The 17,849-nt window shown below is 38.9% G+C and overlaps 1 protein-coding gene across 5 annotated transcripts in view; it reads left to right on the top strand.

Moving 5' to 3' along the window:
- Positions 1-17,849, top strand: part of TRIM2 (tripartite motif containing 2) — an 88,847-nt gene that overhangs the window by 57,242 nt on the left and 13,756 nt on the right. For all 5 annotated transcript variants that reach the window (XM_061993003.1, XM_061993004.1, XM_061993006.1 and 2 more), the window contains exons 5-8: positions 105-285; positions 3,391-4,114; positions 13,389-13,492; positions 14,766-14,933. In XM_061993003.1, the coding sequence (XP_061848987.1) occupies positions 105-285; positions 3,391-4,114; positions 13,389-13,492; positions 14,766-14,933 (1,177 nt within the window). The remainder of the gene's footprint in view (positions 1-104; positions 286-3,390; positions 4,115-13,388; positions 13,493-14,765; positions 14,934-17,849) is intronic.

Consider the following 17,849-nt stretch of genomic DNA (forward strand, 5'->3'; position numbering starts at 1 on the left):
AGACAGCCTGCTGATGAGATTGTTTCATTGAAAGATATCAGGGCAAGGGACAATGTTTAATGACTTTTGAAACAGCAATCTTTGTAATTTAATCCCTCCCTTAGGCTTCCAGAGATCGACTCAGCACTTCATTTTATATCTGAAATTATACATCAGTTAACCAACCAAAAGGCTAGCATTGTAGATGACATTCATTCCACTTTTGATGAACTCCAGAAGACTTTAAATGTGCGAAAGAGTGTGCTGCTTATGGAACTGGAAGTGAATTATGGCCTTAAACACAAAGTAAGATGCATGTTTTGTTTCAATGAAAAGCTATTAATTTAATCATCCTGTTTTAAAAAAATTATGCAAGATGCCAATTTGACAAATTATGTCTGAGATCCAGAGGAGAACTTTATTTTCCAGAAATCAAGTGGCACAGAGCCTTGCTTGTGGATGCCCAGGCTTATAAATGGAATCAAGACTTTTTATGGGCAGGTAGTCTTTGTGCATGGTGTGTGAGGATCTAAAAAATCCAGCACACTAAAGAGATATCTGCTTAAAACCAACATGCTGATGTGCAGATAATGACAAGGAAACAGCAAAGAAAAGTCTGAAATCCATGGGCTGCAGTCCTGTGAACCCCCCCATAAAGATACAGGCCAAAGAAGTTCTCCTCAAGAACTCAGCAAGGTTTACTGTTTTGCTTTAAAGCACTGTTTTCCTCTCAGATGCCTGGTGACATATTTCATGTTAGATGTCACCAGGTGGAACATTTCAAGATTGCAGGGACATCTCACTTTCTCAGGGAAATGCAGAGAGCAATTCCAGATTGCAGATTCCAGAGCTCTATTCACTTTTAAAACTTTTTATATGGATGTCTGAATCCTGTGTTTTTCCCCCTGTATTTTAGACTAAGCTTCAGAGGAAGAAAACAGAAATCTGCACTTTTACAAAGAGAAGCCTGTCAGCTTGGTGGGTAGGGTTTTTGTTTAGTCTGAATCAGGCGAACAAAAGAAATCAGTTGTTGTCTTCCTGGGCATCAGTTGTCTGTTTTTCAGAAAAGAAAGATCTCTTCCCTTAATGTAGCCTTTAAAAGACAGTAGCATCAACAACTGGAGTTTCAAGAGTGCCTATTAATATTGGCATCTTTGGGCATTTTCTGTGATTACTAAGCAGCTTGAGCATCTTCAGATGCCTGAAGCAGAGGAATGTTGCATTCGTGAGTCTGCAACAGGCTTGATCATGAGGAAGGTATTGAACAGCTGGCCCGGTGAAAATGGAAAAATTCTAACATATGCACAAGATTAACAGGAACAGAGGAAGCCCAGAACCCTTGGAGCTCAGAATGTAGTCATCTCCAGACGTAAGCAGCAGCTGAAGAGCTTTTAGCATCAAAAATTTGGATTTAGATCCCAAGTTCATCTAAACATATCCAAAATGTCACAAAATCTTATTTTTTTAGTAAACAAACATGTTCAGGATGTTTACAAAGATCACACAAGATGGAACATGATATTAAATTATCTTATTGTTGTCTAAAGGGATTTTCAAGAGTTTAAAAACTATTTGGGGTGCTAGAGAACCAAACTTTCACAAAGCTGCACATAAATAGTAAAAGAGGCCTCTCCCATGTTTGTATTTGAAAAAGTGATTGAATATGGATTTTACTTTTGACTTAATAGTAGTCCTGCAAAATAATTCACACTCAAATATTCCGGCATTCTGATAATGTACTTTGCAAAAATGAAAACATGAAAGGACCACACTTTACTGAAAGAAAGATGGTGTTTTAGTTAGCCAACGGACTGAAAGAGACCTTGTGTAAAATATTCTAAACACATTTTAAAGATTAGTTATAGTAGGATTTAATATTTTCCATCTTTAAAATGAGAGAAAACTATTTTGAGAAAATAATAGTTTTAAAACATAGGTGAAAATTGTTTTCTTAGTTTGTGATTTGTTATCCCAAGCATATAGGGTTTTGTCATGGGACTTTACTAGCTATGCTATCTGTTTGACCACTCATGCCCTTGAGTAAAGATGAGGCAGATCAGAAATGCCTTATATTGAATCCTGAGAGATTAATAGATGCCTAGAAAAGAGAGATAACTTGGAATTTCAGTCTTGAAATTTGATTGTTCTCTTTTGCTTGTAAAAGATTTAGTATTGTCATCACTTCTCTGTATCAGTAACTCATCAGTAACTGGAGTTTCTCGAGTGGGTGAAAAGCACACATGGCATTATTAAATTTAGCAGAAAAATGCCCTTAGAATGTAGTGTCTCAGCAAGAGAGGGGTATCTCAGTGCAATAAATCCACTCAGTCTCTAAGTTTACTTTAAAGTCGATTTAAATGTTTTGAAAAGACTTTACAGTGATGGTCGACAAAATAAATGACTTCTCAGCACTTCACAGCAATGTCTTTGCTCTGTGTAGGAAAAACATACCACATGTGTGACTGGTTACTTTGGTTTGAGGATTTCATCAGTGGAGAGTGTGTGGCGTAACTGGAATGTTTGTGCTTTCTTGATTGTCATGAATTTTTCTGCTAAGTTGCTAAAATTCAAGGATCCTTTTCCCAACTCGTTGCAAAACTGATTTTAAAAAAAATGTTAGCCTTGTTCCCAGCCCACACCTAACAGTTTTGAGGTCAATACTGTTTTAAGGATTTTTAGACTGAGGCCTAGAACTAAGCCTGTCATAAAAGCTTTGTCTCAGTCTTAAATATAGAGTAGCTACTTGCTGCCTACCAAAATTACATGCTACGCAACACAGCTCTTCCCAATATCCGCAGCCCACCCTTTATCTTTTGCTTTCCGGTCTGCCAAAACTGGAGAATCAACTTACCTACTTCTGCTGAGGAGACTTGTCCTTCCTTCACTTGTTTAGATCAGGAATCCCATTTTTTCCTCAGGATTGGTGTACAGAGTGCCTTCTTGTTTGTCTCCGTAGAGGAGTAACCCAGGGTTTCACTTGACTCTGAAGAAATAGTTTCAAGAAGTTTCTTGCAGCCTGCCTTATTAATGGGCTTAATGACTCAAAAATACCTCTATTTCTGTGCACACAGATGAGTTCCCAGTACTGTCTCATTAACTGTGACTGCTAAGAGTTAGACTGAGCAGGGTTCAAGGTTCTTAAAAATTAATACATTCAATCTAGTGTGACAGTGGATATGTGAAGCCTTGAAGACCCAAAACAGAATACATTTTTTGTGTAGTAGCATGACATTCCAGGAACATGTATGGGATCAGTGTGGTACTTTTTCTAAAATGAAACTTTAAAATAAATTCTGAAATAGACACTGTAAATTGGGGTTCTACAAAGGCCTTCAGATGTACATCATGCTACATCTTGCTAGTATAGTTCTTGTAACATGATGCTAATCTGGTGTTTGGTGATGCACACAGGTCCTCCAGACACAGCTGGATACCCTACTTGAAGGGCAAGAAAGCATTAAAAGTTGCAGCAATTTTACAGCCCAAGCCCTCAACCATGGCACCGAAACCGAAGTTCTGCTGGTGAAGAAGCAAATGAGCGACAAGCTGAACGAACTGGCTGAGCGGGACTTCCCGTTGCAGCCCCGTGAAAATGATCAGTTGGACTTCATAGTGGAGACAGAAGGCCTGAAGAAGTCCATTCACAATCTGGGTACTATTTTAACCACCAATGCTGTTGCCTCTGAAACAGTTGCCACAGGCGAGGGATTGAGGCAGACGGTGATCGGACAGCCCATGTCCGTAACCATCACAACTAAGGACAAAGATGGGGAGCTCTGTAAGTCCGGGAACGCGTACCTCACCGCTGAACTGAGCACGCCTGATGGGAGCGTGGCAGATGGAGAGATACTTGACAATAAAAACGGCACTTACGAATTTTTGTATACAGTTCAGAAAGAAGGGGACTTCACTCTGTCTCTGAGACTTTATGATCAACACATCAAGGGCAGCCCATTCAAACTTAAAGTGGTCAGGTCAGCAGATGTGTCGCCTACCACTGAAGGGGTTAAGAGGCGTGTTAAATCTCCTGGCAGTGGTCACGTAAAGCAGAAAGCTGTGAAAAGACCTGCGAGCATGTACAGCACTGGAAAAAGAAAAGAGAATCCCATTGAAGATGATTTGATCTTCAGAGTAGGTAGGTAACTTGTCTGATACCTATTGACATACTTTAAAATTAGTTCATGAAAACGGGATGGAAAAATCTAGAAGCTAAATTATTTTAAGGTTAAAGCTGTAACTAGAGCAACCTAATAACACCTTTAGGCTCCTTGACTTTTGTTCACATGTAAATATTAAAAACATGTACTTCTGAAATTCTGTTTGCAGCAAGTATTTAATTGGAATTTGGGTTGATTTGGGATAAAACCTTTTACCACTTGTTCTATACTCTATTGGACACCATAAAAGGAAACTATATTAAGATCGATCCTTCATAATACATTAAGTAACTTCTTTCAAATGGTACATTTAACAACAGTTAAAACTGTTGGCCTAAAGATTGTTTAATTAACCTGGAATTAGATATGCTAACTCTTACGGTCATGTTATAGTTATTTCCTTAGAGCAGCATAGGACAAAAGTGCAGTTTTCATTATTTCCCTTTATTTCCCCAATATCTAAATACACTTGGTTCTTTATATAGTGTCTTGTTATCTCTAAATCTGTGCGCTTCTAATGCTTGGTAAAAATACAACATCTGGGTGACATTTACTGTAATTTTCTTTCAAGTCTTTTGACGTACTCTGTTTTTAAGCTATATATTAATGAATCTTCATTTTAAAAGTCTGTACCATGAGTTATTGTATTTACATAATGTCTGTTTGTATAATTAGAAAGTGCTTTTCACTTTGCACAATGAAATTAATCCTGACAGGATTAAGTCAGGATTTCAGCAGTATGTGTTACTGTTTGACAACCAGTCAGCAAGATGGCTTTCCTCTTTGTAGCAGATAATGGATGGTGCTTAATCCTGGAGAGTTTTTTAGTAATTCTATTGAAAATTATTCTGGACACCATTTGTCAGTTGGTTAACCCTGTCCATCTGATTTCTCATCTGTCAGTATTTCTAATAGATTCCCTGCTTTGATAGAGAGTGCATAATGGTTTTGCACCAGAAGATGTGTTTGGCAAGTGTGCTTTGCTTGCTGAAGAGGACAGTACAATATAAGCTTTGGGTGAAGCTGCTCAGAGAATGATCAGCCTTTCACAGATGGCCAGGGCATTTCTTAGTTAGGCAAATGACTCCATAAATGCAAAAAAATGAAGTAATTTTTTTTCAGAGGTGATGATATCCAGCTTTACTGTCACTATGGCTAAATTTTATGGTGACTGCTAAGTCTGATGTTAGACATATGATGTAGAACAATGAATGCTAAAGTTAAACCTACATTACTCAGCAGTAACAAAGCTAGTAGACAATCTTTGTTAAATTAGTGTAGCCCTTCCTCTAGCAGGAGGGTGGTAGTGGTGCTGCAAAAACTTCTGCTGTAGTCACCACTGGCAGAGACCATAGTAGCAATGCTATGGGGACAGAAGCCCTTGCATAGCTCAGAGTGTTTGGCCCCAGGCTCCTGCTCAAACACAAAGGGACCTGTGGCTCTTCCCAAATGCAGTTTCACTGCTGGTACTGCTAAGAGGGACAGAGGGTATGTATAAATGTAGCCTAGATATTTTTTAGGCCCCGTGTTGAGATAGAGTTAAACAAAACAATTGAGAATAACGTCTGGACCCTCTCTAGAAAGAAAACATCTCTCTCATCTCCTCTGGAACAGTTGTGACGTATGCTAGACAGAGAAGAAGTTGGATGGTTAGTTTCAGGCAGAAAGAGTGTGTGTCTCTGTAGCAGGTAGGAACAGGAGAACCTGCACAGATACACTGTGTCTGTGAGTGACAGGGGAGCTCTGTGACCCATTGTGACAGACATCCTTGAGTGAATACTAAGCTGTCTTTATCTTGGTTTGGAAATCACAGATCTAAATATATTGGTTTTGGTTTTGTTGGGTTTTGGTGGTTTTTTTTTGTTTTTGTGGGTTTTTTTTCCTTTTAATAAGAAATGTCCTGAAATAATTTTTAAACTGTTAATAATCTTATTACAAAATTTTTGGTATGGATTAAAATTGTTTCAGCTTGAAATTTCTGCTTCTCTATCCCATGCCTCTAGTGAGCAGTCTCTAACTGGACTACCAAATTGTGGTATGGCACTAGTGTAGGTTATGGTGGAGGTGTTTGGATTTATTTTTTTCTTTAACTAGTCTCTCCAACAAACCATAAACTCTAGAAGTCTTAAAACATTTTTCAAAAAGCGCAGAGCTCTTTCTTTCTCTTGTGATGGAATCATGACCATGTGCTTTATGAAGAAGATAACTAGAACAAGAGCTGTGCATGTCTCAGAGCTTTTGATTGATGAAACCTCTTATAAGTGTCTACATTTGGGATATATGGATCACTATTTTATTGAAAAACTTATCTGAAAGTAGTACTTGATCCAATTGCATGTTCAGTTCTCAACCATTTTTTTGACATAAACGATCCTAGATAGACAACATCCCTCTGGGCTTCTGTGGCCTTCTTATATATGCATTGTCTGAAAGGTCTCTTAAGCCATTGCAGCTGTAATGCTTTAGCTTTTTACACGTTTCCAAAATAAGCAAAATTAATGAAGACAGATTCTGGCATTTTCACAGGGATTACCTTCATGGATTTAATGTTCTTTTGGTTCCAGTTTCATCTCACTTTAAAAAGCTAAGCTTTTGTCCATTTCTTGACGAGATTATGTAAAATAAAGTGTATCACTGTTTTCCAACACAACTGCATATCTCTGTTTTGAACCCACTGTTGAATTGCTCAGATTTGCCCTGGCCAAATCTGGATTTGTATTCTAAGCTGGCCAAGATAAATCTTATATTTAGGCTGCCAGAAACTTGTACAGCTGTGTTGGAGAACCATACTGTAATATTCCTGTGAGCATCCAAGCATATGGGGTAATCTATTATATATATGCTGATGTATGGGTTTTCATGCACAAGTAAATTGATTAGCTCCTAGCAGGACATTGTTCTTGTGCTAGTATTAACAGAGATAGCATTAATGCAACATCAGTACAGTTAAGTGCTTTTGTTCATGGGGAATTGTGCATTGTATCTATTGCCAATTCTGTGTTATTCATGGCTTTTAAAGAGGCATGTGGTTCTATTCAGATATTTTAAGGTCAGACTATTGACTGCATATTCATACTTTCATGTAATTCACTGTTTACAAGAACAGAGTATTTCTTGCTTCCTCCTTTCTCAATAAGTTTATCTCCTCAACCTTTTATTTTTTTTTAAACAGGTATTATCTCTAAGATAGTGTACACTGTGTAGCATGTACTTAATTTATACAAATGAATACAGGGATATGCTTATGATACCTGAACAATAATTGCTGCACAATGGTTTTTGCTACCTCTACAAGTGGTAGAAAGCACTAAAGAGAGAAGGCAGACTCTTTTGTGACCCTGCTTTTGTGTCTTAGACCCATGGTGAGCAGAGGTAAAGACTGAAGGATGTTTACATGTCAGCCATTTCCTCTTTCTCTGGTAAATCTCTCCTATGTCCTCCAAAAGAAGCCTAAGAGCCATGGGTGCGTCAGTTAGCTGCTCTGTCCACAACCCCATCTTGTACTCTAGCTCTACCATGCTGTGCTGTATGCCTGGGTGTTTTTTCCTCTTCTGGCACTTTTCATGACTGGGTTCTTTGGCACCGTTTAGCAGTAGTGCTGCTATTTCCCACTTCAACGGCTTTTTCTCTTCATTTATTTATACTTTGATTGGCATCAGATATAGCCAGATGGAGAGTTGGCACTCTGCTAGAAAGTTCAATTTTCCTTTTCCTCAGATTGTGTTTAACTGTCTGTTCAGTTGTGTAACTGAGCATCTAAGTTTAGCTGATACATTTAATGTGTGTCATTCACTCTGATTTAAAGAAAAAAAAAAGTGCCTTTACCAGTACCTTCTGTCAGCCTCTCTACGATGTGTGAATGCCCTCTCCTGCTCTGCTATCCATGCTGAAAGCAAATTGGAACCTTATTTTGAATTTATTCCACATTATTCGTTAACAAGACCTGTATAGTAACAGCTTTAGTGCAGTTTAAAAGAAGGCTTCGGGGAGCAAAGGGATTTTTGATCAGGTATGTCTTCTTTAATTTTCTCTGAAGGCCTCTGCCTGAAACTCTATATTGGATTGTCCTGTTTGAAAGAAATAGAGTTGCCTATAGATAGAGCTTTTACAAAAATACACGTGGGTTATATGGGTATACATCTCCTTGGAAAAACATGTATTTTTCCAGTTGCAGTTAGCCTCGTTGAATGGAAGGTCCAGGGGAATCTTTTTACTGTAGAAAACAGCATCTGTATCCTCACGTTCCCCTGTCCATTCTCTACCTTTCCAGCAAGGTCCTGTCCTGTCCAAGTTACAGCCTGGCTAAGGGCATTGGAAGAGTAGTTGTTCTTTGTAGTGCACAAGTATAGACACATGAAATGCAGAGGACCCTCTTACACACTTTAATCAGTTGTTCTTCATTCTCAATTTCAGAACTCTGGAACAAACCCATTAATAAGTGGTATGACATTTAAAGATGTTTTCTATACAGAATACGTAATAGTTGAAGCCTCATCTGGAGTGCTCTGTTCAGTTCTGGGCTCCTCAGCTCAAGAGGGACAGAGAACTTCTGGAGAGAGTCCAGCGCAGGGCCACCAAGATGATCAGGGGACTGGAGCATCGTCCTTATGAGGAAAGGCTGCGGGAACTGGGGCTATTGAGCCTGGAGGAGACTGAGGGGGGATCTTATTGGTACTTACAAGTATTTAAAAGGTGTATGTCAAGGGGATGAGGCTGCACTTTTTTTCTGTAGTGTTCAGTGTCAGGAAAAGGGATAATGGACATAGGCTGGAACACAAAAAGTTTCACTTAAGGAAAAACTTCTTTCCTGTGAGGGTGAGGGAGCCCTGGCACAGGCTGCCCAGGGAGGGTGTGGATTCTCTGGAGGTTTTCAAAACCTGACTGAATGCATTCCTGGGTAACCTGATCTAGGTGGACTTACTTTAGCAGGAAGTTGGACTATATGATCTTTAGGGGTCCCTTCCAACCCCTACCATTCTGTGATTCTGCGATTTATATTTCTGTAGAAACAGGAATGCCAAGTAGTGGAGAAACAAAATTTAATTTTCCAGTTTATTAGCTCAAATCCCTCTGAGGCTTATCATGAACTCTTTATGGGTTTGTACTGACCAGGGTGAAATTTATTTAGGCTTACATTGCATAGTTTTGCAGTCAAACTTGTACTGGACAGGCAGGGAAGAACTCTGACGTCACATTGCTGGAAAAATCCCCAGCATGGGTCTGATGTCCTGATGACAGACACCTGGTCTTTATTAAACTTGTATTATTCCAGACTTTGCTGCTATACTAGAAAAGAATTGCTTCTGAGTTGCACCTACCCCTAAGTTTTGTGTATACCTTGCTGTGGTGGCGGGGGCTCTGCTGCACAAGCAAGGCTTGGAGGTGGTCTTGGCCAAGCTTCTAGTGACAGATGCTATGTAAAGCAAATTAATATAAATCAGCCCAAATTTCACTACCAAACAGTGTCAACGTGTGGGAGTATCTGCCAGAGTTCCTGCTGAATTATTCATTTATCTTTAAAGGTTACAAACATTGTGTGCCTTCATCCAACAGACTGATTGATTTTAAAACTTAGATTTGCATGGGAACTTGGATTAGAAACACTGACATTGATTTTACAATAAGTACATAGCTTGTTAACAATCTGATTTGGTGGACCTTTACGACAGAGCCTTTTGTGTTTTAGCTGGATCTGTTACGAGAGAGGGCATCACGTCCTCATAACATGTAAGATTTGACCAAGTATCTTTTGGTGCTCTAAGGAAAAAAAACCCCTGAATGTGGGAACATGAAAACAGCTCCTTGATATCTATCTGTGCGATATGTATGTATACCCTTCCATGCTGTTTAGGTTTTTTTCAGTATCACTGAAGGACAGTCCAAGAAGATGATTTTGAAGTGTTGTAGGCAGGAAAGAAATAGTACTTACACAGCAGATTATAGCTAATAGCAACCTTTAAGGTCTCCCCATTAATCTGTAATCTTTCTGCAAGGTTTTAGTCTCTCTGAATTCATTGCTTTTCTCCTGAGGGCAGTGGCACGGTTTTTCTTTGTGTTTTAGGAAGCTGGTAAATCTAGGTTAGCAAGCAGGGAGGATATAATTCGTATTAGTAAAACTTATAAAGCAAAAACCACTCCATCACTGTAAGCATAAAAAATGTACATTGAACAACCAGTTTGTCCAGATGCCCAGAGCTTACAGAGCAGCTTCTTATTGCAATTACATGCTGTAATTTTTAACATGTCCTGTGGTGTTAATGGGATTTTCGGGTTTTTTTCCCCCCTCCTTTTTGATGAGATTCAATCTGACCTCTATTGTGCAAGACTAAAAGATTGAAATTATGAAGTATTTTATGTGAACTAGATTATCTTGAGATGAAAATGGGTGCTCTTTTCTTGAAAGCATATCTTCAAAGCTAAATTTATTGGTTTGTGCAGGCTACGCTCACTAATACCACAAAGAATTAGATAGGACTAAGGCAAATCTGATGCAATAAAAGGAGCTATTCCATGGGAGACAGATCCGATTCCTAATAACTCTGTTCAGCTTTCACCTTTTGAAAAATCTTCTGTCCTCTCCCCATCTCCAGCAGCTTACCAGAGAAGTTGCAGGAAAATGTCTCTTTTCCTCCTTTGTGCTCCACAGTAGTTCAGAACAAGAGGAAGGTAAGGCTGGGCAAAGATAGGCACAAAAAAATGCAGACTTTCATCTCTAAACGAGGCTGCTTGGGAAGCATTGGAATGGGGATTCCACAACTGTCCTTTGGTTCTAGCCCTGTGCATTTGAAATGTTGGTGCCTCCCTCAGCTAAGGAGTGATGGGAGACTGCCCAATGAGACATGACAAAGCATGGAGTGCCTTGATACATAGAGGTGGTATCTTGCAGTAATTGCTGTAGACACTCAGGCAGGAATGTTTATATAAGACAGGAATCCCTACTTACAGGAATGAGCTATTAACCTTTGGTATTAAAGAGTCAGTTGCAGGAGCCTGCTTTTCCAAAGGCAGCCATACTTTACTACAGGCTTTTGTGTCATCATCTGAATTGTTGACACTGCCTGTGCTTGCATTCAGATCTTTGCTGGTATAGTGAATTATTCAAATCAGAAAGTTCAAAGTTGTCTGTTTCCCTCTTGAACATAAGTTAGGAAATGAGCTGTGTTTCACTAACCTCAGCTTTCTTCTTCAGAGAAATTTATGCCACCGAAGAGGGGAATGTATAAAGGCTTGTGTGCAAATTAGGACCTATGTGATAGGTTTAATAGCTACAAAGCACTATGTACAAGGATGTTGAATGGAGCTGAATTTCATCTGCGTGCTGTGCTAATAAATTGCCGTTTCTTCAGGTTACTGCAAGGTGTGCCTACGGCATTCCTGAGTAATTTCTTATATTTTTCCTTTGATGTAGGTTTATAAGGTCCCACTAAAAAACACTCTGAGTAGGTCTCTCTTATCTTTAAAAATGAAATTCCCTGACTTTCAAGAACATTTTTCTAAGGGTAAAGAACAGACTTTCCCAAAAGTTTGTACTAGTTGTTTCCAGATGCTCTAGCTTGCGCCTTCAGTTTTCTAACAAATGTTTTCCCTTTATTGTCAGTAGGAAAAGGAATGTTTCTGCCTTTTCATCCATTCTCTGGATAAAAGGCAAAGAATGAACTTATCATTAGCATATGGTGGAAAAAAAATACTGCATGCATCCCTCAGGCACTGCTCATTAAAAGAATACACAGAAATGGCTCAAGTGTGGGTAAAGTAATTGGTGTGTAGCTCAATGTTCCCTGAATATGTACTCTCCCCTTGCAGTACAAAAATTGAGGAGCGTTTGCTTTGTTTAGAGGATGGAGCATATGGAGTTCAAGAAAATAAGCCTTGAAACAAAAGGACATATTTACAGCACAAAATGCAGAGGAATGAAACCTTAGCTGTTAGCCAGTGACAGGGAATATGCATCTTATAGCCCTCACCGCAGCAGAAAGACGGGTTCCATGAGACATCCCTCATGGAAGCTACATACAAATTAGAGCTAATATGTATGTCTTCTATTTGGCGTCACAATCAGAACAGTTTTAATCACTGAGCTTCAGGATATTTTGTACTGACTAAAATAAAATACAAGTTTTTAATTTAAAACCGTATATTGAAAACAATTAATGTCTGATACACAGCCAATGAATGCTTGTAAAAGTACTTCACCAGGAAAAATAGCACTTCATGCAAGTGTTGGAAAGAGCAGCTTACAAAGACCCTGTGTTTCAAAATTCATTAATTCACTATGAGTAACCTTGGGGTCCAAGATCATAACTGTAGTCTTGTCTAAAGACCCTTGATCCTCCTTTACAAACAAAGCAGGAATTTGGATACTGTTCCTGTGCTTCAGCTATAATTTGGACCAGTCACTTTAGAGCTGACCTCTTAAAGACATCAATTTGCTGTCTGATTGTCCTTGGAACATCTCTGAGTAAGCATCTAAGTGATGAGGCACCTAAACTTAATGAGCTTTTGTGAAAATTTGACATTTTAAAGCTCCTTATCCCCTTAAGCCACTGTGGAAAATGTAAATCCCTACCACATTTGTCCTAGGTAAAAATGTGTGTGTACACTGTTTTGTTAGGACAATCTAAAGGTCTTTGCAGAAGAATTCAGACTCCAGGATTTGGTCTCACTGGCCCACATGTCTCAAAATTCAAAACCAGCTCTTCATCTGAGCTTCCCTTCTAAGGAAAATTTTTAAGCCTGACTGAAAACTGTGTATGAGTGAGTAGGAAACTTCACTGTCTTGAAATGGCCCCATCCAAAGAGATGACCGATATGTTTTATCTCAACATTGTGACTTCACTGAGAAGATTCAGCTAATTGTACTAAAACTTTGCTGTCTGGTCAGGTTCACATCTTAACTTCTGTCTGTATGTAACCACAGAGCTGCTCTTTTCATTGCCTTCTCAGTTGAATAAAAATCTGCAGTTTAAAAAGAAAAATAATTTTACTACTTCCCTCACACAAGAGGCAAATTGTGAAGGCCAAGGAGGTAATTACGTTGATGGGGGCTTAGGTGACATACATGCCAAAGAGTAAGAACCATCCCTTCTTGTACTTAGAACTGTTCATCTGTTACTGAGACGTTTCTTTGAAGTTGAGCAGTGATAAGAACTCTTCAAAATAAAAATCTATAGATCAAGGATTTAATAAATGCATGTGTTCCCATCATAACTGATTAGCCCATCTAACCTGATTTCTTATGTGCTTTAATTTTAGGCACCAAAGGAAGAAACAAAGGGGAATTTACAAATCTTCAAGGTGTAGCTGCATCTACAAATGGAAAAGTGTTGATAGCAGACAGTAACAATCAATGTGTACAGGTATGAGGATATGCCACTTCCAATATTTTTCTTTCAGTCTTCTTTGTACTCTGAAAAGACACATTTTGTGCAATTCAAGCAGACAGAGAAAACACAGAGGAAGCTCAACCTGTTTGTTATCTGTTATCATTCCATCTTCTTGACCTGCAGCTACCTTTTTCAGATCTATGCCATAGCTAATATGTATATCAGAGTCTATTTCCCTTCTTTATGATGTTTGGCAATGAATGAGGAAAATAAGTGGTGTAATAGTCTGGAAAAACACCTTTTTGTAAATGTCATTTTACCTTGTAAATGTATCACTCCGTGTTTACAAAGAAAAGTCCAGGACAAGGTGCCACAAATACATTTTCTTAAGCAAATACAAATATAAACATGTAGCTGTAATTTTCAAATGAGTTTTAATCTACTTAATTGACTTTTCTCTCTCATATCATGATCAAATCTTTTCTATGGTAGCAGTCTGGATGCCCATGATTTCTTGGCTTCTGTAACCTATGTGAAAGTCAAGATGTGTTTTTTCTTTCGCTTACCATGTATCTTTTTTTCCATTAACAATTTGTCATCACTTTTCACGCTGCCCATGTGGTAGCAATGAGCAAGGCAGCAGTGTGTGGCTTGTTCTTCAGTATGTGAGAACCAGTAAGCCACATGCAGTAAGAACTCATTTCCAGGCGCTTTCAAACAGGCAGAATCAAATATTCATCAGCACCCTCACACTTTGTAATTTGCAACCACTTCAAAGCAATGTGTCTAATTACGTGACCTGGGGAGACAACCAGTGGAATGAAATTTGCCTGGCTTAAAGCATCTCTCTGGAAATGGCCTAGTACTTATCCCAAAGTCAAATAATCAAATTTTCAAAATATCTTTTAGCTTCTATTTGTATATTTTCTACAGATTTAGTGTTTGACTGTGGCCTTGTCAATCAGTGCCTAAGTTTCCTCATTTCTAATATGGGAATATTACCACTTCATTCCTGCTGAGAGGGACATTGTGAAGCTTAATTCACTAATGTTTGTAAAGTATTTGAGATCACTGAAGAAACAGTGTAATGTAAGTGCTGAAAACTTCTTTACTTTGAAATTAGGGTCCAGGAGGAAGCTTCTTAAATTAGGCATATAATTTTCAAATATAGCCCCATGTAAAAGGGCTGCAGATTCCTAACTCCCGGACTATAGTGCTCATTAGTGACTTGCAAAAATCTAAGCTCCAAGAAATGGGTGATGTTATTGTGCAGATTTCATTTTAAAATGAATGCTTTCTGTTACAGATATTTTCCAATGACGGTCAGTTCAAAAGCCGTTTTGGCATACGAGGAAGGTCCCCTGGGCAGCTGCAGCGGCCAACTGGAGTGGCTGTCCATCCCAGTGGTGACATCATTATTGCAGATTATGATAACAAATGGGTTAGCATATTCTCATCAGATGGAAAATTTAAGGTATGAGTTACCAAGTGAACTCTCTTGAGCTTTCTCAGGCTTACAAAAGAATGCAAAGTAATGTGGTTTTGGGGTTTTTTTTTGACAAGAAACTGCATATTTTAGTTGTAGCTTAGTCCAAGTTCCATTGTAGTCATGTGGAAACCCATGACACAGCCACATTGTGTAGTTAATAGGAAGAGATCACAGCTGTGTGTGATTACAGCTAATGTCCCACGTCGAGATGATATGTTCCATTTTACACTTATATGTACTAGGTGCTTGGATGCCTTTCCATAACTCTAGTCAAGGATAGCTAACACAATTAAGTCTAGTTAGACTAGCTCAACAACCTTCATATCACTGCTGTTCTGATTATATAGAAAGGTGTGTGCATATATGTATATACACACAGACAGACATAAAGACTTCTGAGGAGGACATGAGGCTCTTCAGTGACATATGGAGGCAAAAAGTAAGCAGACTGATGATGACTTCCTCTATTTACTCCATATATATGAGAAAATCGAGTGTATAATTCATGTATGGTCCTTTTGGTAGCACGTGCAAGGAAGGGCAACTGGGGTGTTGTTCCAGTGATACCGCATAGATAGGAGTGTTTTAGGTGGGGTGATGTGTACTTTAAAAATGAAAGGTACTAATAAAGGGTGAGAGAGCCCTGGCACAGGCTGCCTGGAGAGGGTGTGGAGTCTCCTTCTCTGGAGGTTTTCGAAACCCGCCTGGACATGTTCCTGAATGACCTGATCTAGGTAGGCCTGCTTTAGTAGCGGAGTTGGGCTGGATAATCTCTAGAGATCTCTTCCAATCCCTACTATTCTATGAATAATGTCTTAGGTTTCAGAAATCAGAACTTCTGAGAAATGCATACATTTTATTTTCATAACAACTCCAATCCCTTTAATAGGAGTAAAACAGGAAGGCAACTACTACAGTACACTGATGTTTGCCAACCTGCAGTATTTATTTTACTTGGGTTTAGGTGCAATACTAGAGAGAATTAACTATTGCTTCCATTTGGTGCTATTCTCTTGAATGCATGCTACCGAGTCTGATGATGCATGTTAGAAAAAACACCTACAGGTTAGCATTGCAAACTGTTGAGTGAGACAAAGGACCTGAAGGGAAATTTCTAGAGTCGTGCATTGGAGAGGAATTTCCTAATGACCTTCTGGCAGCCTAATGGCCTAAAAGCTCAGATCCTGAGCTGCTTATGTGTGTACCAAGAAATGACAGTTCTTTGAGTAGCCCTGCAAAGTGACACATGCTCTAGCAAATAGGCAGTTGCACTTATGTAGGCCTCAGTGACCTCCATCTGGGAAACAGATGTGTATGTTTTTAAAAGTATCCAGGTCCTGTGTAGACTTGAAGCTAAAATAAAACAATACTAACATGCAATGCATGTGTTTAAAAAAGAAATAGAGATTACTTGAGTTTGTAAAAAGTCTGTGATTTTCCTTGTCAAGTAGTTTTGAAAGAATGTACAGCTACACAGGAAGACCTTGGTTTTGACCGAAGTCCTTGAATGAAGTGAAGACATCAAAACAAAGCCAAAAAAAAGTAATTTAGTTAAGAATGAAAATACTCTGAGTAGCCTAAGTGTATTTTAAATAATTATTAACATCTTTTACGTGAACTGGCTTGATCCAGACACAGATCGTGTAGGGCTTGTTTTCCTTCCTTCTCAAGACATGCTGTGAATCCAGCACTCTGGAGGGTGCCAGCTCTGCAGGAAAAAGCCATGGCTCTAGAGGAGCCAGGAACCTGTGCACTACACACTGCCAGCAGGGAGACATGTATTGAAATAAATGAACTATTAAGGTAGTTCTTCTGACATGGAGCCTAGCTTTGGTTTTAGTCAATGTTTTTGTTGGCTTGTAAGAGCCATGTCAAGTTGACAATATTTGTGTGTTTAATACAAGTTAATGCGTTGGACTTTATAGTTCAGGGACTAGACTGATTAAAAGAGAGATGAAACATCAATTATATAAAATATTTTAGATTGAATGCAACAGTGTATATTTATGAGAGAAAAATATACAAATGTTTGTAGAAGCATTTTATATATCGAGGGCAGGCATAATCATATAGTTGAAGCACAGAACATAGATATAACAGATGTAGCCTGTGGGAGTCTGGGCAAAGCCTTGTAATTTCTTCTATGTTGGCAATGGTAATTCTCACGGGGATTTTGTTAGATTAAATTGGGCAATGCTTGCTAATATACACAGAGAGATAGATAAAGGGGTAATGGTGTTTCTCTTCAAAAGACTGTGCCTGTGAGTCATTGTATATGATCTCTCATGCAGGTGGTCTGGTAGTTCTTAACTCAGCATCTTCAGGGGACTGTTTTGAACTTAATCTATTTTTGTTGTTTTCCCTTTCTTTCTGTATTTACTTACATTTATTCCCCCTTAGCAGCAGTTTAATAGTCATGTGAACCAGAAGGCAAATTTCCCCTGGAGTCAGGCCCAGGCATCTCCGTGTTTACAGCACTGAGTTGACTCACCCCAGCAACCTCCACTGCCAGGCAGAAGAATTTCACCTTCCTCAACCACTGGTAGCAACAGAAAGAGCTCCTGCTTCTGCAGGGGGAATTGGACAAGATGATATCTAAAGGTCCCTTCCAAGCCCTACCATTCTATGATTCTATGATTTTCTCCAGGCTGTAAAACTTGCATATTGCAGAAGTGGACAAACCCATATGTAAGCTTGCACCAAAACACAGGTCTCTTAAAATGAAAGGCTGTATTCTCCTGTGAACGATAAAGCTCTTTGGAACTGGGGCTTTTGTTTTTGGCTATGCCACTGATCTCATAGGTGACTAGTAATCTTCCATTTCACTTTTCAGTGCTTTATTTTCCTCATCTATAAGATGGGGATAACAGTTCCTCTGAAAATTACTCTGAAATTGCTTAA

The sequence above is a fragment of the Colius striatus genome, chromosome 3, assembly GCF_028858725.1.
Source record: "Colius striatus isolate bColStr4 chromosome 3, bColStr4.1.hap1, whole genome shotgun sequence".
Lineage (NCBI taxonomy): Eukaryota > Metazoa > Chordata > Aves > Coliiformes > Coliidae > Colius > Colius striatus.